The sequence below is a fragment of the Sus scrofa genome, chromosome 12 (genome assembly GCF_000003025.6).
Source record: "Sus scrofa isolate TJ Tabasco breed Duroc chromosome 12, Sscrofa11.1, whole genome shotgun sequence".
Lineage (NCBI taxonomy): Eukaryota > Metazoa > Chordata > Mammalia > Artiodactyla > Suidae > Sus > Sus scrofa.
Genome location: NC_010454.4, coordinates 31,318,496 through 31,341,275, shown reverse-complemented (window position 1 = coordinate 31,341,275; position 22,780 = coordinate 31,318,496). Strand labels below are relative to the sequence as shown.

General features: G+C 35.0%; 1 protein-coding gene across 4 annotated transcripts in view; it reads right to left on the bottom strand.

Annotated features, from left to right (window-relative positions):
* Positions 1-22,780, bottom strand: part of STXBP4 (syntaxin binding protein 4) — a 201,713-nt gene that overhangs the window by 137,553 nt on the left and 41,380 nt on the right. For all 4 annotated transcript variants that reach the window (XM_021067245.1, XM_021067246.1, XM_021067244.1 and 1 more), the window contains 2 exons: positions 3,659-3,755; positions 940-1,031 (listed from right to left, as the gene is read on the bottom strand). In XM_021067245.1, coding sequence (XP_020922904.1) covers positions 940-1,031; positions 3,659-3,755 — 189 coding nt within the window. The remainder of the gene's footprint in view (positions 1-939; positions 1,032-3,658; positions 3,756-22,780) is intronic.

The following is a 22,780-nucleotide window of genomic DNA, read 5'->3' as shown; positions in this document are numbered from 1 at the left end:
TACATGTTACTGCAAAAAATCCATGTATAAGTGGATACGTGTAGTTCAAACCTGTGTTGTTACAGGGTCAACTCTAAAATTATTCATTAAGATAATGCTAACTTCTTTTACAAAACTAAAAATGTAAAGTGGCTCAAATATCATGGAAATTAATTTATTGCTCATTTTCGTAGCTCCTATTCAAGAGTATTCAGAGAAAATAAAAAGTGTGAAAGAGAGAAAAGCGTAATTAATTTCAAATGTCTGCCTAGAAAACCTAAGAGCACAAGCAATTAGAAAGGAACATGGGGAGTTCCCACTGTGGCGGCTCGGCGGAAACAAATCTGCCTAGTATCCATGAGGATGCAGGTTCAATCCCTGCCCTTGCTCAGTGGGTTAAGGATCCGGCGTTGCCCTGAGCTGCGGCATAGGTTGCAGATGCAGCTTGGATCTGGCATTGCTGCGGCTGTGGTGTAGGCTGGCACCTATAGTTCTGATTCAACCCTTAGCTTGGTAATCTCCATATGCCACAGGAACGGCCCTAAAGAGACAAAAAAAAAAAAAAGAAAAGAAAAAGGAAAGAAAGGAACACGGGGGTAAGAGAGCATCAGTGTCCTGGTAGTTTCTTTAACATTGACTTCTTGATGTGGATGCTGATTATACGAGGATGGTTCAGACTGTAAAATTTCACTTATGATCTGGGTACTTTTCTGTGGTAAATTTAAATATGGGAGTAGCAGGAGGGAACAGTGAAAAAGGAGGATAGAAGAGATCAAGATAAAACTTTACTTTTGATTGTAAATTATCTATATTTTATATATTTATCCAAGAAGTATGTATTACTTATATAATTTATTTTTTGAAAAGTAAAAAGATGAAAAAAGTCAATATATACGACACATAACATTCAAGATTTATGATTTAAGTGCAATCAAGACAATTTTACAGGGCATTCTCTACCTGTGAATCTAATATGTTGGAAATTTCATGTGCACCAACATTTACTTCATCCAACTGCAAGGAAAACAAGTTTCTGGCAACCTGGACAAAATCTAAAATGGAACATATTTTAATAAGAATATAGCATTTAACTTCATCTAAGTAAAACTTACCTTTTTCTATATGAAGTTGAAGCTAGGTGTTAAAACTGATGCTTAAAATTTAACTTGTAAATTACCTTAACATAGAATTAACTGAATGACAGATAGATTTAAGTTCACATAAGAAGTGAGAGATAAACTGGTTTTCACTCACTTCATTTAACTGTGCTGAAGTTAATAAATCATATTATGATGATAAAACATATCACAGGCATAATTATCTCTCCAACTCCTTTGAGTTGAACTTTTTCTGAAACAAATGACAACATTATGATTTACAGCTTTTCTAGCTGAAAGAACCCAACGTTTAACAATAATAATAATAATAGCAGCTAATGTTTCTTTAACAGTCTCAACGTGCTAGGCATGGCACTTTGCAATTTTATCTTCAAAATTTTCTGAGGTAGGTCCTCTTACCCTCTCCATTTTGCTGTTTAGGGCTAAGATAAATTAATTGTCTTAAACTTCCCAAGGCTACTTGGCAAATAAGCAGCATAGCAAGACTCCATTTAAGGTCTGACTCAAAGGCATACTCTCTTGATTGTTATATAATACTGTCTGATGCCATCTTAGCAATCCATAAGCTTCTTTGGACATGGATCTATCTTCAACTTTTAAAATTTTGGTTATTATACTTTTAATTTCCAATGATACTTTTAATTGTTCCCATTTTACAATATCCTATTCTTATTTCATGGATGCCTTAGTTTTGCTTATCTTTTTAAAGATGCTAATTATGGTTTATCTGAAATTCTCATCTGCTTTTGCAATATTTATTTATTTTTCTGAGTTCCTCTTTTTCTATCTGTCTGATTGATATTTTGGGGATCTATATTTTATGTTGGAGGATTTCTCCAAATGTCTGGTGACCTGTAGCTTTAAGTTCATATTTAAGAAGAATCAGGCACTAAATCACTGATGGGAGGTTTTGCATGCATAACCAATTCCCTTTGTCAACTAGCGGGTTTCACTACAGAGCAATCGGGTGTCTGACTATTTTGGTATTTTGTTCAGCTTCTTCAGAGAGAATCCTACAACCTATTGCCTATAAAGTATAAACATGGTTGCAAATATCACTGAGCAACCTAGGTGTGTTTTATGAGTGATAATTCACCATACATGTCCATAAATTTCTTAGCTGCTGGCAAGTACAGGTCCAGAACCTCTCTGGTTTAATTTCTCAAAAGAATATATTTATTTTCCTCTGCAAAGGTAAGGGAGTGGTGGTTGCTGGATTGCTTGAGAGGGGGGCAAGAAACACTATATATAATTGCTCCTTTATACTGATTTCTAACAATTGTTTTAAATTCCCTGCCTATATGCAACCTGAAGTACCTGATGCTTTCACTTCCTAAGTCTTTCCAGGAATCAGCTTGCTCCCCATTGCGATTCTCACATCTATTCGGACTTGGACTTTACATGCCTCTGCTCACTAATGTACTTACTTTCCTCATCTACTTTCTGCACTTATATTGTGGTTTTAGTTATACATGTATTTCTGTTTTTTGTTCTCATTATTTTGGGATGATATCAGGAAGAGAGAGAAGCAAATATATCTTTTTTTTCCATTACTTCAAACCACCAAATTTCTTTCTTTAGCAATGCAGATACTTTAAAAATGATATAATGTTGCATCTGCTATATAAGAAAAAAAATTAAATATTTAGTGCTGTCAAAGATACAAAAACTGTTACATATAAACATTACTAGTGGCAAAACAAGCATGTGTGTAAAATATCTCTGGAAAACAATTTGTCAATACATTTCAAAAGTATAAGCCACTTGTGGGGACTTACCCTAAGAGAAAGAAGGAAAAAAGCTATGTTAAACACTGAAGTATTTATATTACCAGTTAATGAAAAGCCATCAAAATGCCCAACAATGGAAAGTTTTAATATTATAGTATATCAACATTATGCTATCTTTAAAAATAATTATATAATAAGACTATAGCATCACAGTGTTTCCACTGTGGTTCAGCGGTAATGAACCTAACTATGATCCATGAGGATGTGGGTTTGATTCCTGGCCTCGCTCAGGGGGTTAAGGATCCAGCATTGCCATAAGCTGTGATGTAGGTCACAGATGTGGCTCAGATCTGGCATTGCTGTGGCTGTGGTGTAGGCTGGCAGCTGTAGCTCTGATTTGACCCTCAGCCTGGGAACTTCCATGTGCTGCACTTGTGGCAATAAAAAGCAAAAAAAAAAAAAAAAGAATACAGCATCATGAAAACATTTATTATATCATACTGGTTGAAAAAAATTAGAATTTCATAGTAGCAGAATAGAGCTGTTTTCTTTTGTTATTACTAAAGCGGTATTTATACAATAAATTAAAAATAAAAAAACCAATAGTGATGATATTTTAAAGTTAAAAGAGGCTAAGAAAGTTCTCCTTTTTGCTGACCCACCCAGGCCAGAAATTACAGCTGAGTTTTCAGAGTACTGATGAAGGAATTTGAAATAGATGTGCTTTTATTTTTCCTTCTCTCCTTCTAAAGAGGCACTCATTGAAAATGGGCCACAATAATTCTTAGACCAAGTTTCTACCTTGATACAATATGACGAACGTCATGTTACCTCCAAAAGACACTGTCCCCTTTGAGTCCACTTGCACTTGCCGTCTCAGCGCCCGGTGTTGTTCCTTTGTGGGCTGAATACCAAGATAATTTAAAGCCTGGAAGGAAATGGACTCATGTGAAGCAATTTTTCAATCTCCAAAGATTAAAACTTTTCATTACAACTTTATTTTACAAGCTAGAGAAAAGAGTCAATATCCAGAACAGTGACATGCTCAAAGAAAAATTTCTGACTATTTATGGATTAATTTTCTACTAGACATCAGCTTCTTAATCTACCAGCACCTCATTTTTTTTCCCCAAGGTTATGACTTTGGCTGATGCCAAATTTATAAGCATATCCCTAGAACCAAAATTCAAACTATTTCTTAGTTTAAAATATATGACATGGTAGAAGAAAAAAAAAAGCAAGGAAATCCTATTAAATTTGATTTAACATTGATTTCTCTAAGTAGCAGTCTAAAACATGGACATGTTGATGATATCTTGTACTTGAGACAAAAATGGAGGTTAACAGGAACTAGGTTAAATACAAAATATTTTAATTTTGGTTAGTTCATGAGCAGGCTTATACAAGTAGTAAACTAAAAAGCTTTCCCTGGAACCTACTCTTCTTTCTCTTCTTAGTATCCATAGCTGATTAAAGCTTCAGAGGCTGCTGGTTGTATTTCAATGTCCATGCTCTCCTCTGTTCTTCAGTAGCAGAGCCACGAGTTTTAGCTAGAAACATTGTTGTCCAACTTAAAGATATTTCCCAGCCCCTTCTCCAGCTTGATGAGGCCATACGACTACGTACTAGTCAAGGAGATATATGGCAAATTTGTAGGGAACATCTGTGAAGTCTTTCAAAAGTAAGGGTAAGTAAATCTTGTCCCCTTACCTTCTTCCTTTGGGCTTACTTAAAAGAATAACAAAAAAGATGAAAAAAAAGGAAGGAAAGGAAAGAAAGGAAGAAAGAAAATATCGCTGGAATTTAAGTTGTCACCTTGGTTCATATATCTCAACAAAGATGCTGGAGCAGAACGATACCTGAAGCATGGAGAAACTCCAAGCCAGCCTTGGATCACCTATTTCAGCCTTCTTTTTGGTGTGACAGAAATAAATTTCTAATGAAACAACTATGTTTTAGGTTCCCAGGTTATACATAATCTAATCTTAACTAATGCATATAGGGCCTGACTAGATGCCCTATTACTCTATTCTTGCAAGAATGTCGAAATTAAAATGTAGGCAAAGGTTAATATTAGTAATCAGCCTTTATATATTTCTTCCTCTTCTGAAATCTGTTCAGTCACCTGTCATTTAATTTACCAAATACTTACTTAGTGCTTACTATTTGTTAGGCACTGAACTATGCAAACGGACACACAAACAAGATACAGCTGCTACTCTCAAAGAGCTACGGTATCCAAGGTGAGAATAAGATGTAAATAAATGTAATTAGCACATTATACAAAATTTAACGGAAGTGCATATAGGATATACCGTGGCAAAAACCAACTGGTCAAGGTATAGGTGGTTGGACACAGTCATAGAAGAAGACAGGAAAAAGGGAAAACAGCAAAGATTCCTTCAGAAGTGATTTTATTCATTTATTTATTGTTTTTTGGGGCTGCCCCCACGACATATGGAAGTTCCCAGGCTATGTAGAATCACAACTACAGCTGCTGGCCTACCCCACAGGCGCAGCAAGCCGCATCTTCAACCTACACCACAGATCAGGGCAACAACCTCATGGATACTAGTCGGATCTGTATCTGCTGCACCACAATGGGAACTCCAAAAGTTATTTTAGAGTTTAACTTAGCAGCTGCCTACCCTGTCTACACAATCACATTTACCGTGCATAACATGGAATGATTCTTAACATTTGATATTCTTTCCCTTCAATCATAAAAAATGTTCCAAATACACCAAAAAAGGGAAATTTGTATTTAAACTGCTATTATCAAATATATACTCCCTGATATTTGCTTGAAATTTATTTATATATATATAAACATCATAGACTTTGTTGAAAGCTCTATCCACTGTTCTTCAGCAGGAACCACTATCCTAAGGTTGTGTCCATGAATTGATGCCACTGCTACATTTATCCCCTAACATGTACTCTTTTGCTTTTAAGATTTTACATGCATAGTATATTACAAAAGGATAAACTTACAAATTATTTTTATTTTTTACCTGAATGTTATGATTTCACAATTGCTCAATATTGGTTGTTTTTTTTTTTTTGTTATTTCTCCAATACAATTTTATTTTCTACTGTACAGCATGGTGACCCAGTTATACATACATGTATACATTCTATTTTCTCACATTATCATTCTCCATCATAAATGACTAGACATAGTTCCCAGTGCTACACAGAAGGATCTCATTGCTAATCCATTCCGAAGGCAATAGTTTGCATTTATTAACCCCAAGCTCCCATCCACCCTGCTCCCTTCCCCTCCCCCTTGGCAAACACAAGTCATTCTCCAAGTTCATGATTTTCTTCTCTGTGGAAAGGTTCATTTGTGCCATATATTAGAGTCTAGATATAAGTGATATCATACTGTATTTATCTTTCTTTCTGACTTACTTCGCTCAGGATGAGTCTTTAGTGCCATCCATGTTGCTGCAAATGGCATTCTTTTGTTCTTTTTTATGGCTGAGTAGTATTCCATTCTGTATTTATACAACATCTTCCTAATCCAATCATCTGTTGATGGACATATGGGTTGTTTCCATGTCTTGGCTATTGTGAATAGTGCTGCAGTGAACATGCGGTTGCATGTGTCTTTCTAAAGGAAAGTGTTGTCTGGATATATGCCCAAGAGTGGGATTGCTGGGTCATATGGTCGTTCTATGTATAGATTTCCAAGGTTATCTCCATACTGTTCTCCATAGTGGCTGTACCAATTTACATTCCCACCAACAGTGCAGGAGGGTTCCCTTTTCTCCACACCCCTTCCAGCATGTGGTATTTATGGACTTATTTATGATGGCCATTCTGACTGGTGTGAGTGTTATCTCATGGTAGTTTTGATTTGCATTTCTCTAATAATCAGGGATGTTGAGCACTTTTTCATGTGCTTGCTGGCCACCTGTATATCTTCCTTGGAGAAATGTCTATTCAGGTCTTTTGTCCATTTTTCAACTGGGTTGTTGGCTTTTTTGCTGTTGAGCTGTATAGGTTGTTTGTATATTTTAGAGCTTAAGCCCTTGTCAGTTGAATCATTTGAAATTATTTTCTTCCATTCTGTAAGTTGTCTTTTTGTTTTCTTTGTGGTTTCCTTTGCTGTGCAAAATCTTGTCCATTTGATTAGGTCCGATTGGTTTGTTTTTGCTTTTATTTCTGTTACTTTGGGAGACTGACCTTAGAAAATATTCATAAGGTTAATGTCAGAGAATGTTTTGCCTATGTTCTCTTCTAGGAGTTTGATGGTGTCTTATCTTATATTTAAGTCTTTAGCCATTTTGAGTTTATTTTCATGCATAGTATGAGGGTGTGTTCTAGTTTCATTGATTTGCATGCAGCTGTCCAGGTTTCCCAGCAATACTTACTGAAAAGACTGTCTTTTTCCCAGCTATATTCTTGCCTCCTTTGTCAAAGATTAATTAATTGACCATAGGTGTCTGGTTTATTTCTGGGTTCTCTATTCTGTTCCACTGGTCTGTATGTCTGTTTTGATACCAGTACCACCCTGTCTTGATTACTGTGGCTTTGTTATATTGCTTGAAGTCTGGGAGAGTTATGCCTCCTGCTTGCTTTTTGTTCCTCAGAATTGCTTTGGTAATTCTGGGTATTTTGTGGTTCCATATAAATTTTTGGTTTGTTTTAGTTCTGTGAAAAATGTCATGGGTAACTTGATAGGGATTGCATTGAATCTGTAGACTGCTTTAAATAGGATGGCCACTTTTACAATATTAATTTTCCAATATTGCAGCATGGAATACCTTTCCATTTCTTCACATCTTTGCTAATTTCCTTGATTAATGTTTTATAGTTCTTGGCATAGAAGTCCTTTATCTCCTTGGTCAGGTGTATTCCCAGGCATTTGATTTTTGGGGGTGCAATTTTAAAAGTTATTTCTTTTTATTCCTCTTCTAATCTTTCATTGTTAGTATACAGAAAGGCGACTGATTTCTGAATGTTAATCTTATATCCTGCTACTTTGCTGAATTTGTTGATCAGTTCAAGCAGTTTTTGGTTTGAGTCCTTAGGGTTTTCTATATATAGTATCATGTCATCTGCATACAGTGACAGTTTTACCTCTTCTCTTCCTATTTGGATGCCTTTTATTTCTTTTGTTTGTCTGATTGCTTAGCTAGGACTTCCAGTACTACGTTGAATAACAGTGGTGAGAGTGGACATCCTTGTCTTGTTCCAGATTTTAGTGGGAGGGCTTTCAGCTTTTCTCCATTGAGTGTTATATTTCCTGTGGGTTTGTCATAAATGGCTTTTATTATGTTAAGGTATGTTCCCTCTCTACTTTCAGGGATCATTTCTATAGTTTGTGGCTCAATATTGTTAATTGCAAAACTAGTGCACTTATTTTAACTTTAAATTGTGTCCTAATACATCAATATATTTTAATTGATTGATTATTCCAGTCTGTTTTTTATTAAAAAAAAGACATTTTTTTTTCTTTTCAGGGCTGCACCTGTGGTAAATGGAAGTTGCCAGGCTAGGGATCGAATGGGAGCTGCAGCTGCCGGCCTATGCCACAGCCACAGGAATGCCAGATCCAGGCCACATCTGTGACCTACACCACAGCTTGTGGCAACGCCAGATTTTTTACCCACTGAGCAAGGTCAGGGATTAAACCTGCATCCTCGTGGATCCTAGTCAGGTTCTTAAACCCACTGAGCCACAATGGGAACTCTAGTAGAAGACATTTTGTATGTCTCCTCGTCTAGATAAGTAAAGACTTTACTTAGGTACATTCCTAGAAGAGGAAACACTGAGTCATACATTATTTACATTGTCAACTTTATTAGAAACTGCTCTCCAAACTGATTGTATCAATTTATGTGCAACACTAGTATATAAGTCCTTGTATTTTTCTATATTCTTAAGATTTGTTGTTTTCATACTTTAATTTCTGTCAATATGTTGGATACGAAATAGTACTCTGTGAATTTTAATTCTTCTAACTACAAGTGAGATTTAACTTCTTTTATAATGTTTGTTAGCAATGTTTTTGGCTTATGATTTATTTAGCAATATGCTTTAAATTTTCATACATGAAGTTTTAGGAAGTATTTTTTGTTAGTGAATCCTAATTTGATGGCATTCTCTCCAATTGTGAAAACTAAAAATGTCTGCAGACACTGCCAAATATCCCCGAGGCAAAAACCTTGCATCCCTGTCCTTGAGAACCACTCCGGAGACAAATGCTATTAATAGTTTGAAGTATAATTTTCCTTATTTTTTTTTCATGAATACAGCACCTACATATTTTTAAAAAGGTATATTTTGACAAAAATTACACTATATACAGAGTTCCGTGTTTTTTAAAAAAATTATCAATATATCACAGCTTTCTACTCTGTACATTTTAGATCTTTTGCATGCTTTTTAAAAATTATTTTAATAGAACATTAAAGCCTAGAATTTAAGTATGTTTACTTCAGATTTTGAATGTAATGCAAAACATTGTAAAAGCCCCTTCTAAACTTCTCTCCAACTATTTTAATATTCCCAAGCATTTTATTATGTCTTTGGAATATACTAAAAATATACATATAGAGTTCCCGTTGTGGTGCAGCAAAAATGATTCCGACTAGGAACCATGAGGTTGCAGGCTCAATCCCTGCCTTGCTCAGTGGGTTAAGCATCCGGCGTTGCCATGAGCTGTGGTGTAAGTTGCTGATGTGGCCCAGATCTGGCACTGCTGTGGCTCTGGTTTAGGCTGGCAATGGTAGCTCCAACTAGACCCCTAGCCTGGGAACCTCCATATGCCATAGTGGCGGCCCTAAAAAGACAAAAGACAAAAAAAAAGTTTAAAAATTAAAAACATACATATAACAAATACACATGTTTTAAAGCAGGACAATTAAACATTCATGAATCCATTTAAGAATTATAAACCTGCTAACACGGTTGAATTTATGTCATATACTCCTCTCCTACTATACTAGAGGTAATCACCACTAAAGAATATGTCATTATCATCCCCATACTATTTACTTTGAAATGGTTTGTTGCACACACATGTATCCCTAACATGTTTTTAGCTTACTAGCAAAAAACATTCTTGTACATATCTACAAGAGCACATAGGTAAAAATTTCTTTAGGGTATACACCTAGGAATAGTATCAGTGGGTCTTTTTCTGATTTATCTCTAGGAGTTCTTTATATATTTTGGATACCAGCATTGTATACATTAAGTGTATTACAAATATTTTCTCCCAGTTTTTAGCATAAGTTTTTACTTTCTTACATTCTTTTTTTTTTAGTGGAGTTTCTTATAGATAGTTCTCAGGCATGTTTTTATACCATTACTTCATATAGTAAAAGTGTTTATTTATAAAAATGTATATAAATTTATAAATATATAAATATATTTGATGAATAGTTTTAAAAAATATTTTAAAGTTTTGATTTGTATATAAGTGTTACTGTACTGTATATACCAATATGTGACTTTCCTTTTTATTAATAGCAGATTTGAGATATAATTCACATATGCTGTTTTGGGATATAGTTAAGCAGTATATTTAAAAAGTTGTACATCAATTACCTGAGTCTAGAAAATTTTCATTACCCCCAAAATAACCCCATACCCATTAGCAGTCACTTGCTATTTCCTTATACTGCCAGCTCCAGGCAGCCACTAATCTATTTTATATCTCTATGGGTCTTATAGAGACAGAAAATAGATTCTGGGCATTTTATATAAATAGAATTAGTTAACTTTTTGGATCTAGCTCCTTTCACTCAGCTTAATGTTTCGATGTTTGTCAATGTTGTAGCATATATCAAAACTTCATTCCTTTTATGGCCCAATAATAGTCCATAGTTTGTATTACTACATTTTGTTTATCTTTTTTGAGCTAAAAATGTGAATCAAGAATAAAATCAGGAATAAGATATTATTGTTAAAATATTAGGTAGAAAATAACAAATTAGAAATTCAATGATCATGTGAGTGAAATAGCAGATGATTGCCAAGAAAATGAATTAGAGAAACAATGCCTCAATAAAGCTGGGCAATAAGAAGCATGTAATTTGGGAGGCAGCTAATCAGAGTTAGTATTATAAACACCTTGTATGTTTGAAAGAAGGACAGAGATTCTGATTAATTTTAGACTAAGTTAAATAAGCATGTTAAAGTTTTAAGGTAATCACTAATAGAGTTATGCAAGAGAATGCATAATTTCTAAAAAAGTTGGGGAAGAAAAAATAAAATGCAAAAACCACTAACCAAATAATCAAACATAATCAAACAAACCAAAGAGTGATTTAAAAAAGAACAAGGAAAAATTAAAAAAATAAGACGGCAGACATGAGCTGTAGTATAGATTGCAGATGCAGCTCGGATCATGCATTGCTGTGGCTGTGGCTGTGGCTGGCAGCTACAGCTCCAACTGGATCCCTAGCCTGGGAACTTCCACATGCTTCAGGTGCAGCCCTAAAAAGACAAAAAGACAAAAAAAAAAAAAAAAAAAAAAAAAAAAAGATGGCAGAAATAAATCAAAAGGTATCATAATGAGACTGAATATTAAGTACGTGGAGCAATGGCAACTCTTTCATAAGACTAGTAAGAGTGAAGATGGGCAGAACTACTTTAGAAAACAATACACCAATCTAATAATTATTTTCTGAGCATGTACTATGAGCCAAATATTTTTCTAGGCGCCAGAGAAAGAAAACTGAAAATTCTGACAACACCTTAAACAAATTCTTTGACCTCGTTAATATTTTAGTAATCAACTTTTAAACAGTGTAGAAATGATAAATTCAGTATTTAGAATAGAGTTACCATCAAAAAAGAAAAAAAAAAAAGAATAGAGTTATCTCTTGAGGAGAGAAAAAGTTATATATGACCAAGAAAAGAGCACAGGCAATGTCAAGGATTCTCATTCTTAGCGGAGTGGTGAGTATGTGTGTGTTTATTATTCTTTAAACTGTACACATAAAATAACCATTCTTGCACATGATAGATATTTTCAGGTAAAGGAATAACAATTTTACTAAATTAATGCAAATAAAATACCTATCACAGAAGGTACTCAATAACATTATATTTGGTAATAAAATTGCAAAATGCAATTAACTACAGTATAAATTTTTTTTTTTTTTTTTTTTTTTTGTCTTTTTGCCTTTTCTAGGGCCGTTCCCACGGCATATGGAGGTTCCCAGGCTAGGGGTCTAATCGGAGCTGACCGGCCTACACTAGAGCCACAGCAACTCGGGATCCCAGCCGCGTCTGCAACTTACACCACAGCTCACGGCAACGCCGGATCCTCAACCCACTCAGCAAGGCCAGGGATCGAACCCGAAACCTCATGGTTCCTAGTCGGTTTTGTTAACCACTGCGCCACGACGGGAACTCCCTACAGTATAAATTGATCCTGAAATAAACTTAGAGGAAAATTTTGTTTAAAGTAAAATTTACTCTAGATGAATACAGTGTGTCAGTGAGGAAAGTTCACAAATTTAAATTGGAAGTAATTTGATGAGAGGCCAAGAGTAAGAGGACATAGAACTCATCTCCCCCCATAAACACATAAAAATACACCTACAAGTGGAACAATTCTCATGGAAAACAAACTGGAAACTGGCAAAAGGACTCCTATACAACCAAGGCTGAAAGAAAGATACATCATAACTGGGTAGGACAGGAAAAAAAGTAATCCAGTTGGGATCTGTGGCCATGGAAGGATGATGAGAGGAAAGAGATATTACAAGGGTGGACACTTGCCCAGAGAAGCGAGCATGCTGAGACATAGACTGGAACATCCCAGTCCTGAGCAGGAGGTGGGGGTTCCTATGCATAGCATACGAGACCCTTTGGCTGGAGAACTGCTGGGATAGACAGAAAGGCTGGAGAAGATGAGACTATACTCGTGAGGAGTATGTAGGTATTAGCCCACCCCCAGGCAGGGCACAGAGAAGTCTGCCCTAGTAGCTGCCACCCTGCCATACTCCAGAGTCCAAGCTAACAGAACAGCCCAGCCCCACTCACTCCATTCCACAGTGTGACACTAGAGCTAGGGAGACCAGGACCTGGAAAAGTCTTGGGTGGAGGCAGCCATTCTTGGCTCAAGAAGTAGCCCAGAAGCAGCCCAGACTTCTGACAGCAGCAAGGCAACCAGATTTCCTAGGACTGCCCTCGCTGAGTGCACAGGCCCAAGCTGAGTGAACACTCTGGCCCACCTAACTCCCTACCAAAGCACAGCACTAGATCTGGGGTGACAGTGACCAGGAAAAAGATGTGACTATGGGCTGCGTCTGAGTGGAGGAGAATAAAGGGAAAAGAATGAAAAGAATTGAGGACAGTTTAAGAGACTTCCGAGACAACATTAAAAACACCAATATTTGCATTTAGGAGTCCCAGAAGAAGAGAGAGAGAGACAAAGGGCTGGAGAAAATATTTAAAGAAAATATTTAAATAGCCAAAAATTTCCCTAACATAGGAAAGGAAATACTCAAGACCAAGAAGCACAGTGACTCCCATACAGGATAAAACCAAAGAGGAACATGCCAAGACACATATTAATTAAATAGACTAAAATTAAAGTCATTGAAAATATTAGAAGCAACCAGGGAAAAAGCTACAAATAAGATGCAAGGGATTCCCCATAAGGATTTTTTGCATAACCGATTTTTTAGCAGAATCTCATAACTGATTTTTTAGCAGAATCTCTGCAGGCCAGAAGAGGGTGGCGTGACATACTTAAAGTGATCAAAGGAAAAATCTACAACCAAGAATACTCTACTCAGCAATGCTCTCATTCAGATTGGACAGAGAAATCAAAAGCTTTACAGATAAGCAAAAGCTAAGAGAATTTAGCACCACCAAACCGTCTTTACAACAAATGCTAAAGGAACTTCTCTAAACAGAAAAAAAAGGCCATGATGAGAAACAAGAAAATTATGAATGGGTAAGTTCGCCAGTAAAGGCAAACATACAGTAAAGGTAGGAAATCATCCACATAGAAAGATTATATCAAAGTTAGCAATCATTAGAAGAGGAGGGTACAAGTGCAGAATATTGGAAATGAATTTGAAACTAAGAGACCAACAACTTAAAACAATCTTGTGTGTGTATATATATAGAAAGAGAGAGAGAGACTGCAGTATAAAAACCTCAAGGTAACCACCAACCAAAAGTCTATGATAGATACGCATACTAAAAAGAAAGAGAAATCCCAAAACAATACTAAAGATGGTCATCAAGTCACCAGAAAGAGAACAGAGGAAGGAAAGAAAAAAAGACCTATACAAAAAATTCAAAATGATTAACAAAACAGCAATAAAAACATATATAGGGATAATTATCTTAAATGTAATTGGATTAAATGCACCAACAAAAAGACATAGACTAGCTGAATGGATAAATAAAACAAGCCCCATACGTATACTATCAATAAGATATCCACTTCCACCTAGAGACACATACAGACTGAAAGTGAGGGGATAGAAAAAGGTATTCCATGCAGATGAAAATCAAAAGAAAGCTGGAGTAGCAATACTCACACCACACAAAACAGACTTTAAAATAAAGACTATTATAGTAGACAAAGAAGGACACTACATAATGATCAAGGGACTGTTCCAAGGAAAAGATATGACAGTTGTAAATATATATGCATCAAACATAGGAGCACCTCAAATATAAGACAAATGCTAACAGCCATTAAAGGAGAAATCAACAGTAATACAACAGTGAGGGGCTTTAACACCCCACTTATACACAAAGCACCCAGACAGAAAATAAGGAAACACAGGTCTTAAATGATGCATTATACCAGATGTACTTAATTGATATTTATAGAACATTTCATCTGAAAGCAGCAGAATATACACTCTTCCCCAGTGCATAGGGAATATTTTCCAGGATAGATCACACACATTCTGTGGCACAAATCAAGCCTCTTAAATTAAAAAAAATTGAAATCATATCAAGTATCTTTTCCAACCACAATGCAAAAAGACTAGAAATCAATAACAAGAAAAAAAAAAACAAACAAAAATGTGGAGCCTAAACAATATACTACTAAACAACCAATGGATCACTGAGGAAATCAAAAAATACCTAGAGACAAATGACAACAATGATATAATGATATAAAACCTACAGGATGCAGCAAAAACAGCCCTATGAGGGAAGTTTACAGCAATACAAGCATACCTCAGGAAACAAGAAAAATCCCAAATAAACAATCTAATATTACAGCTAAATCAACTAGAGAAGAAAGACAAACAAAACCCAAAGTTAGCAGAAGGAAAGAAATCATAAAGACCAGAGTGGAAATAAATGAAATAGAAATGAAAAAAACCATAAAAAAGATCAATAAGACAAAAAGCTGATTCTTTGAAAAGATCAACAAAATTGATAAACCCTTAGCCAGATTCATCAAGAAAAAAAAAAATGGAGAGGGCTCAAATCAATAAAATTAGGAACTAAAAAGGGAAGTTACAGTATACATTATAGAAATACAAAAGATTGTAAGAGACTACTGCAAACAACTATATGCCAATAAAATGGACAACCTAGAAAATAGAAAAATTCTTAGAAAGATATAAGCTACTAAGATTGAACAAGGAAGAAATAATAAGATGAATGGACCAATCACAAGTACTGAAATAGGAATTCACACTGTGGATCAGCAGGTTAAGGACCCAACATAGTTTCCATGAGGATGTGGGTTCAATCCCTGGCCTTGCTCAGTGGGTTAAGTATCCTGAGTTGCTACAAACTGCATTGTAGGTCATAGATGCAGTGCAGATCTGGCACTGCAGAGAAGACACTGATGGCCAAAAAGCAAATAAGATGCTCAACATGGCTAATTATTAGAGAAATGCAAATCAAAACTACAGTGACATATTAACTCACACATGTCAGAATGTCATCATCAAAAAGTCTACAAACAATAAAGGCTGGAGAGGGTGTGGAGAAAATGGAATCCTCTTACATTGTCCATAGGAATATAAATTGGTATAACCACTATGGAGAATAGTATGGAGGGTCCTTAAAAAACTAAAAATAGAACTACATATGACCCAGCAGTCCTACTCCTGGGTAAATAGCTTGAGAAATCATAATTTGAAAAGATACATGCATCCCAATGTTCATAGCAGTACTATTTACAATAGCAAAAATATGGAAGCAACCCAAATGTCTATTGACAGAGTAATGGATTAAGAAGATATGGTATACATATACAATGGAGTATTACTCAGCCATAAAAAAGAATGAAATAATGCCATTTGCAGCAACACAGATGAACACAGATATTACCATACTAAGTCAAGTAAGTCAGAAAAAGACAAATATCCCATGATATCACTTATAGGCAGAATTTTAAAAAATGATGCAAATGAACTTATTTACAAAACAAAATCAGATATACAAATTTTGAAAACAAACTTATGGCTACCAAAGAGGAAACATGGGTGGGGAGGGATAAATGAGGAGTTTAGTGTTAATATATATACACTACTATCTGTAAAGCAGATAATTAACAAGGACCTACTCTATAGCACAGGGAACTCTACTCAATATTCTGTAGTAGCCTACATGGGAAAAGAATCTGAAAGGGAATGGATATATGTATAAATATAACTGGATCACTTTGCTGTATACCTGAAATGAACTCAATCTTGTAAATTAACTGTATTCCAATATGAAATAAAAATTAAAATGAATTGGAAAAAAATAAAAATGAAATAATTTATCACTAGACTAGAACCGGCAATAAAAAAAGAAATAACTCCCTGCGAACAAGAGTCTAGGGCTAGACAGCTTCAATGGGAAAGTCTATCAAACATATAAAGAACTTATTCTTCTAAAACTATTCAAAAAAACTGAAGAGATGGGAATACTCCTAAACTCATTTTACAAGGCTACCATTACTCTCTTACCAAAATCAGACAAAGACACTACAAATATAATTACAGGCATATATATAATTTTTTTTTTGTCTTTTTGTCTTTTTAGGGCCACACCCACAACATACGGAGGTTCCCAGGCTAGGGGTCTAATCAGAGCTGTAGCTGCCGGCCTACCCCACAGTCACAGCAAGGCCAGATCCTAGCCACGTCTGTGACCTACACCACAGCTCATGGCAACGCCAGATCTGTAACCCACTGAGCAAGGCCAGGGAATGAACCTGCAACCTCATGGTTCCTAGTCAGAGTCATTCCTGCTGAGCCATGATGGAAACTCCTTTGATAAATATAGTTGCAAATATCCTCTACGAAATATTAGCAAACTGAATCCAACAACATATGAAAAAGATCATATACCATGATCAAGCTGGAAGCATTACAGGGTCACAAGGGTGGTTCAACATACATAAATAAATCAATGTGATACACTGCAATTACAAAAGGAAAGACATAAACAACATGATCATCCCATAAGATGCAGAAAAGGTATTTGGAAAAATGCAACATCCATTCATGATAAAAACTCTCATCAAAGGGGTATACAGAGGATATATCTCAACTTAATAAAGGCCATTTATGACAAACCCACAGCCAATGTGATACTTGATGAAAAGCTTGAAGGGCTTCTCAGTAAATTCAGGAACAAGACAATGCCCATTCTCACCACTTGTATTTAATATAGTATTGGAAATCTTAGCCACAGCAAGCATACAAGAGAAAGAAATAAGAGGTATCCAAGTTGGTAGAGGTAAAACTCATTATTTGCAGACGACATGGTACTCTAACACACAGAACCCTACGGACTCCACACAAAACTACTAGAACTAATAAATGATTTCAACAAGATAGCAGGATACTAGATTAGAATACAGAAATCTGTTGCATTTTATACTTTAATAATGCAATATCAAGAGGGTAAAGTAAAAAAAAAAATCCTGTTTAAAACTGCATCAAAAAGAAAAAAGCATCTATAAATAAACTTAACCCAGGAAGTGAAAGACCTATACTCTGAAAACTATGAAACAGTGATGAAGGAAATTGAACTTGATATAAAAAATGAGAAGATATCCCATTCTCTTGGATTGGAAGAATTAATATTGATACCCAAAACAATCTACAGATTTAATGCAATCCCTATCAAAATATTCATGACATGGTTCACAGAACTAGAACAAATACTCCTAAAATTTATATGGAACCATCGAAGATCCAGAATGGCCAAAGCAACCCTGCGGGTAAAAAAAGAACAAAGCTAGAGCTAGAACCTTCCCAGACTTCAGACAATACTACAAAGCTACAGTAATCAAAACAGCATAGTGCTGACAAAACAACAACAACAACAACAACAAAACCCAAAGAGACAAAGAGATCAATGGAACAGAAATAAACCCATACACCTATGGTTAATTAATCTACAACAAAGAAGGCAAGATATAAAATGGAGAAAAGATAAATTCTTCAACAAGTGGTGTTGGGAAAGCTGAACAGCCTCATGTAAATTAATGAAATTAGAACAATCCTTCACACCACATACAAAAATAAATACAGAATGGTTTAAAGACCTAAATATAAGACATGACACCATAAAACTCCTAGAAGAGAAGATGGGCAAAACATTCTCTGATATAAATCATAGCAAAGTTTTCCTGGATCAGTCTCCAAGGTAAAAGAGATAAAAGCAAAAATAAACAAATATGACCTAACTAAACTCAAAAGCTTTTGTACAGCAAAGGAAATCAACAACAACAAGAGACAAGCTATAGAATGGGAGAAAATATTTAGAAATGGTGCTACTGAGGGGTTAATATCCAGAATGTACAAATACTCATAAGTTAAATAGAAAACAACAACAATAACAAAACACCAATCAAAAAAATGGGCTGATCAGCTCAACAGACATTTCTCCAAAGGAGACATGGAGTTGGCTGACGGGCACATGAAATGATGTTAACATCACTAATTACTAAAAAATGTAAGTCACAGCAACAATGAGATATCACCTCATCCCTGTCAGAATGCTTATCATCAAAATCTACAAATAACAAATGTTGGAAAGGATATGGAGAAAAGAGAACATGTACACTGTTGGTGGAAAAAAGTATGGAGATTCTCAAAACAAACTAAAAAGAGAATTGCCATATAATTCAGCAATTCCACTCCTGGGTATATACCCAGAGAACCCCAAAACACACATTTGAAAAGGTATACGTACCCTGATGTTCCTGGAAGAACATTATTTACAATAGCCATGATAGTAAAGCAACCAAAGTGTTCATTGACAGAGAGCTGGATTGGCGTTCCCATTGTGGTGCAGTAGAAACGAATCTGACTAGCATCCATGAGGATGCAGGTTTGAACCCTGGCCTCACTCAGTGGGTTGGAAATCTGGCATTACTGTGAGCTTTGGTGTAGGTCACAGACATGGCTCAGATCCCATGTTGCTGTGGCTGTTGTAGCTCGGATTTGACCCCTAGCCTGGAAACTTCCATATGCTGCCACTGTCCCTAAAAAGCAAAACAAACAAATAAGCAAAAAACCCAGAAAACTGCATAAAGAAGACACAGGAGTTTTTCTGTGGCACAGTGGGTTAAGAATATGGTGTGTCATGGTAGCAGCTTGGGTCGCTGCTGTGTTATGGATTCAATGCTTGGCTGGGAACTTTTGTATGCCACAGCCATTGCCAAAAAAATTTTTAAAAAAATAAGAAATTTGGAGTATTACTCAGTCACAAAAAAGAATGACAGTATATCATTTGCAGCAATGTGGATGGACCTAAAGATTATTGTACTATGGAAGTCAGAAAGAGAAAGACAGGAGTTCCTGCTGTTATGCAGTGGGTTAAGAATTCACGTGGTGGCTTGGGTATTTGCGGAGGCACAGGTTCAACCCCCGGCCTAGTGCAGTATGTTAAAGGATCTGGCACAATTGCTGCAGCTGTGGTATAGGCCACAGCTGTGGTTCAAGAATTAATTACTGGCCTGGGAACTTCCATATGCTGTGGGTGCAGCCATAAAAATAAATACATAAATATACAAAAATAGAAAATAAATAAAAAATAAAAATATTAAAGAGAAAGACAAGTGCTATATGATATCACTTATACAGGGAATATAAAAATTAATGTAAATGAATATATATGCAAAACAGAAACAGATTTGCGGATGTAGAAAACAAAGCAGTGCTTACTAGAGGGGAGAGAGAAGGGAGGAGGGGTAAATTAGAGGTATGAAACTAAGAGATACAAACTCTTGTATTACGTATAAAATAAATAAGCAAGAGGGATATACTTTTTAGCACAGGGAATTATAGCTATTATCTTATGATAACCTTTAATGGAGTATAATCTATAAAAATACTAAATCACTATGCTGTACACCTGAAAGCAATACAATACTGCAAATAAATGATACTTCAATTAAAAAAATAAATGGGAGGTAATTTAATTTTGATCAAAAAGTTGATTCCAATAATTTCTTGAACAACTAATGCCATCTTTTAACCTTAAACAAAAATACAAATTTGTTCAGTGGAGAAATAAATGCCCTTGACTTTTTCTGACATATAAATGATGAATCTAAAAAATATATCCTCTTTACTAGTCACACACTTCCTAATTTAATACAAAGAAAACCTCATTAACTACAATCATCAGATATAGGCTATGCAACTGCTCATTACAGCTTTCTTCAAATGTTACAGTAATGGCTCAGCGGCATGCATCTGTATCCCAAAGCATTTTTCTCAGGTTCAAAAATACAGATAGTGAGGAGGTACAATAATTCTTCATCTTCAAACTAACTAACATATTATATCCCTATTTCTATGTTTATCATACCAACTGACAGGTTTAACGCTGGGATCAAATGACACACAGAATACTCATAAAAACACTTGGAAGAAATTATCCCTACAGATAACCACAATAATAATTATTTCAAAATATTTGTATATAAAATCATTCTCAGAGTATTCATGGAAAGAGGCAATCCATTTTCAGATAAGGAAATAAGAAATAACTCAGTATTAGAAATTACTTTCCAACGTATACTGATACAAAAATGTCTATCTAGACTAAAAAAACATGGTGGGTTTCATGAACACAATGCCCCACATACACATGTCTTGACAGGCAATTTGCTTCATCAAATTCTAACTTTTTTGCCTTTCTTAAAAATTGTGCTGAGTTGGTTAACGACTTAATAACCACATAATTGTCAAAACATTTTCCTTGTGAAACCTTTTACGTCACAATTGCTTAGATACTGTATGCAGATACTTAAAGAAGATAAAGTAAAATGATATGATTTACTACATTTTAAAGACTTGAACACATTGGCCCTATCTTTTACTAAACAGGAAATATGTTAAAATGTAATAGATAATAAATTTGAATCTACCTACAAAGTAGCAAGTAAAATGGAAGGATCTATTTCAAATTAAAGTGATGCAGCTATAATTACATTAATACGTAAATGTCCTTAATAGCTTAGAAAATATTTAGGTAAATAGAAACTAATTTAGATTTTAGAAAAAATGTTTTTATTAAGTGACATTTAGTATCAAACTATGAAAACAAAGAATGATCTACTAATACAGTTATGAAATAAATATTTGGGATAAAAGCAGGGAAGCTGAATTTACAGAAAATGTAAATGCGTTTTCTTTGCTGTAAAACGGCCATTTTATTTTTCTATAAAAATAAGCAATTTTCTTAGGCTAAAAAGAGGACTACAAATGAAATACTGACTCAATATGCAAGAAACTCAAATTTCTCAGAATCAATACAACTTGGGATGATTTTTATATCTCTAAGAACATTAATGAATTTAAAAATATCATGCACTAGGAAAATTTAAACTGGGTAAATGAACAAAGGCTGCTAGGTAAAGTCATTAAATAATTTTCTCCTTATCCAGAGGAATGGTTAGTATTAAATTTTGGATGTCCAGAAATGTATATTCCAGCAATATCACTAAAATGATAATTATTCATTTTTTTAGATACTAATAGATTTATTTTTAAACCTCATTCTATTTTTTGAAAATGTCAGAATTGACTGATTGTAACAGTTGCCATTATCAAGAACTCACATTTTAGCCACAAACAATAAGTAAGTAAAAGATACTTAGAAGCAAAAGATACTTAGGAGTTTGAAGATATAAAGGAGAACACCTCAAGTATCTGATATGGGAAATTTTTATTGAGCACAAACCAGGTGTTTAAAAAGTGGCAGGTACACAAGGATTATACAGACGGTTTGACCCACTGATAAACATAAAAGATGACAGGGTACTGCAAAGTGACATTCAGTGCTATGGGTATGCAAAATACGGCAGTATTGGCCTGTACTGTAAAGTTTAAGGAGCTGGACCAAGGACTTGGAATTCAGTCAGCATTAGAACAGTAAGATTGAAACTGGCCTTCAAGAGGGTATTACTAATAAGACCATGCAAAAGTCTAAATATGTAAAGGAATGTAATTCGTATTTGTTCCAGCTATGCATTTTCATACTCTTCCTAAAATGTGAAACAATCCTTATCCACAAAAACCATCAGGAATGTAGAGGCTGTGAACCTCTATATCTACTTTAACATTAAAAAAAAAAATTTAACTTCACATATATTTGCTCCCAGGTAACCTGAGAGGAAAAGGTTTTAAATGCTTTTCGACTTGCAATTCTTCTTTTTAAAATCATCTTATGTTTCTTTTACATAAAGAAACTCTCCCCAGGACGACTTTTTGGTACATTGCTACCATCCTCTTTATATTTAGTAGGTGTCTATTATGTTCTTTAGGATTTAGTTTCCTTTGACTTTTTAAAACAGTGAGTGATGGAGTATCACTTCCTTGCACTTATTGCTATAACATATATGAAGTCTACTATACTTTTCTTAATTTATCCCGTGTTTCCTGATTCCACATTGTAAAACACCACATTTGTCTCATTCCTACACAGGAGGATACTGTTTAGTTTGAATGTCAATTTAGTTACCAAAGATTTTATTTCTATTTT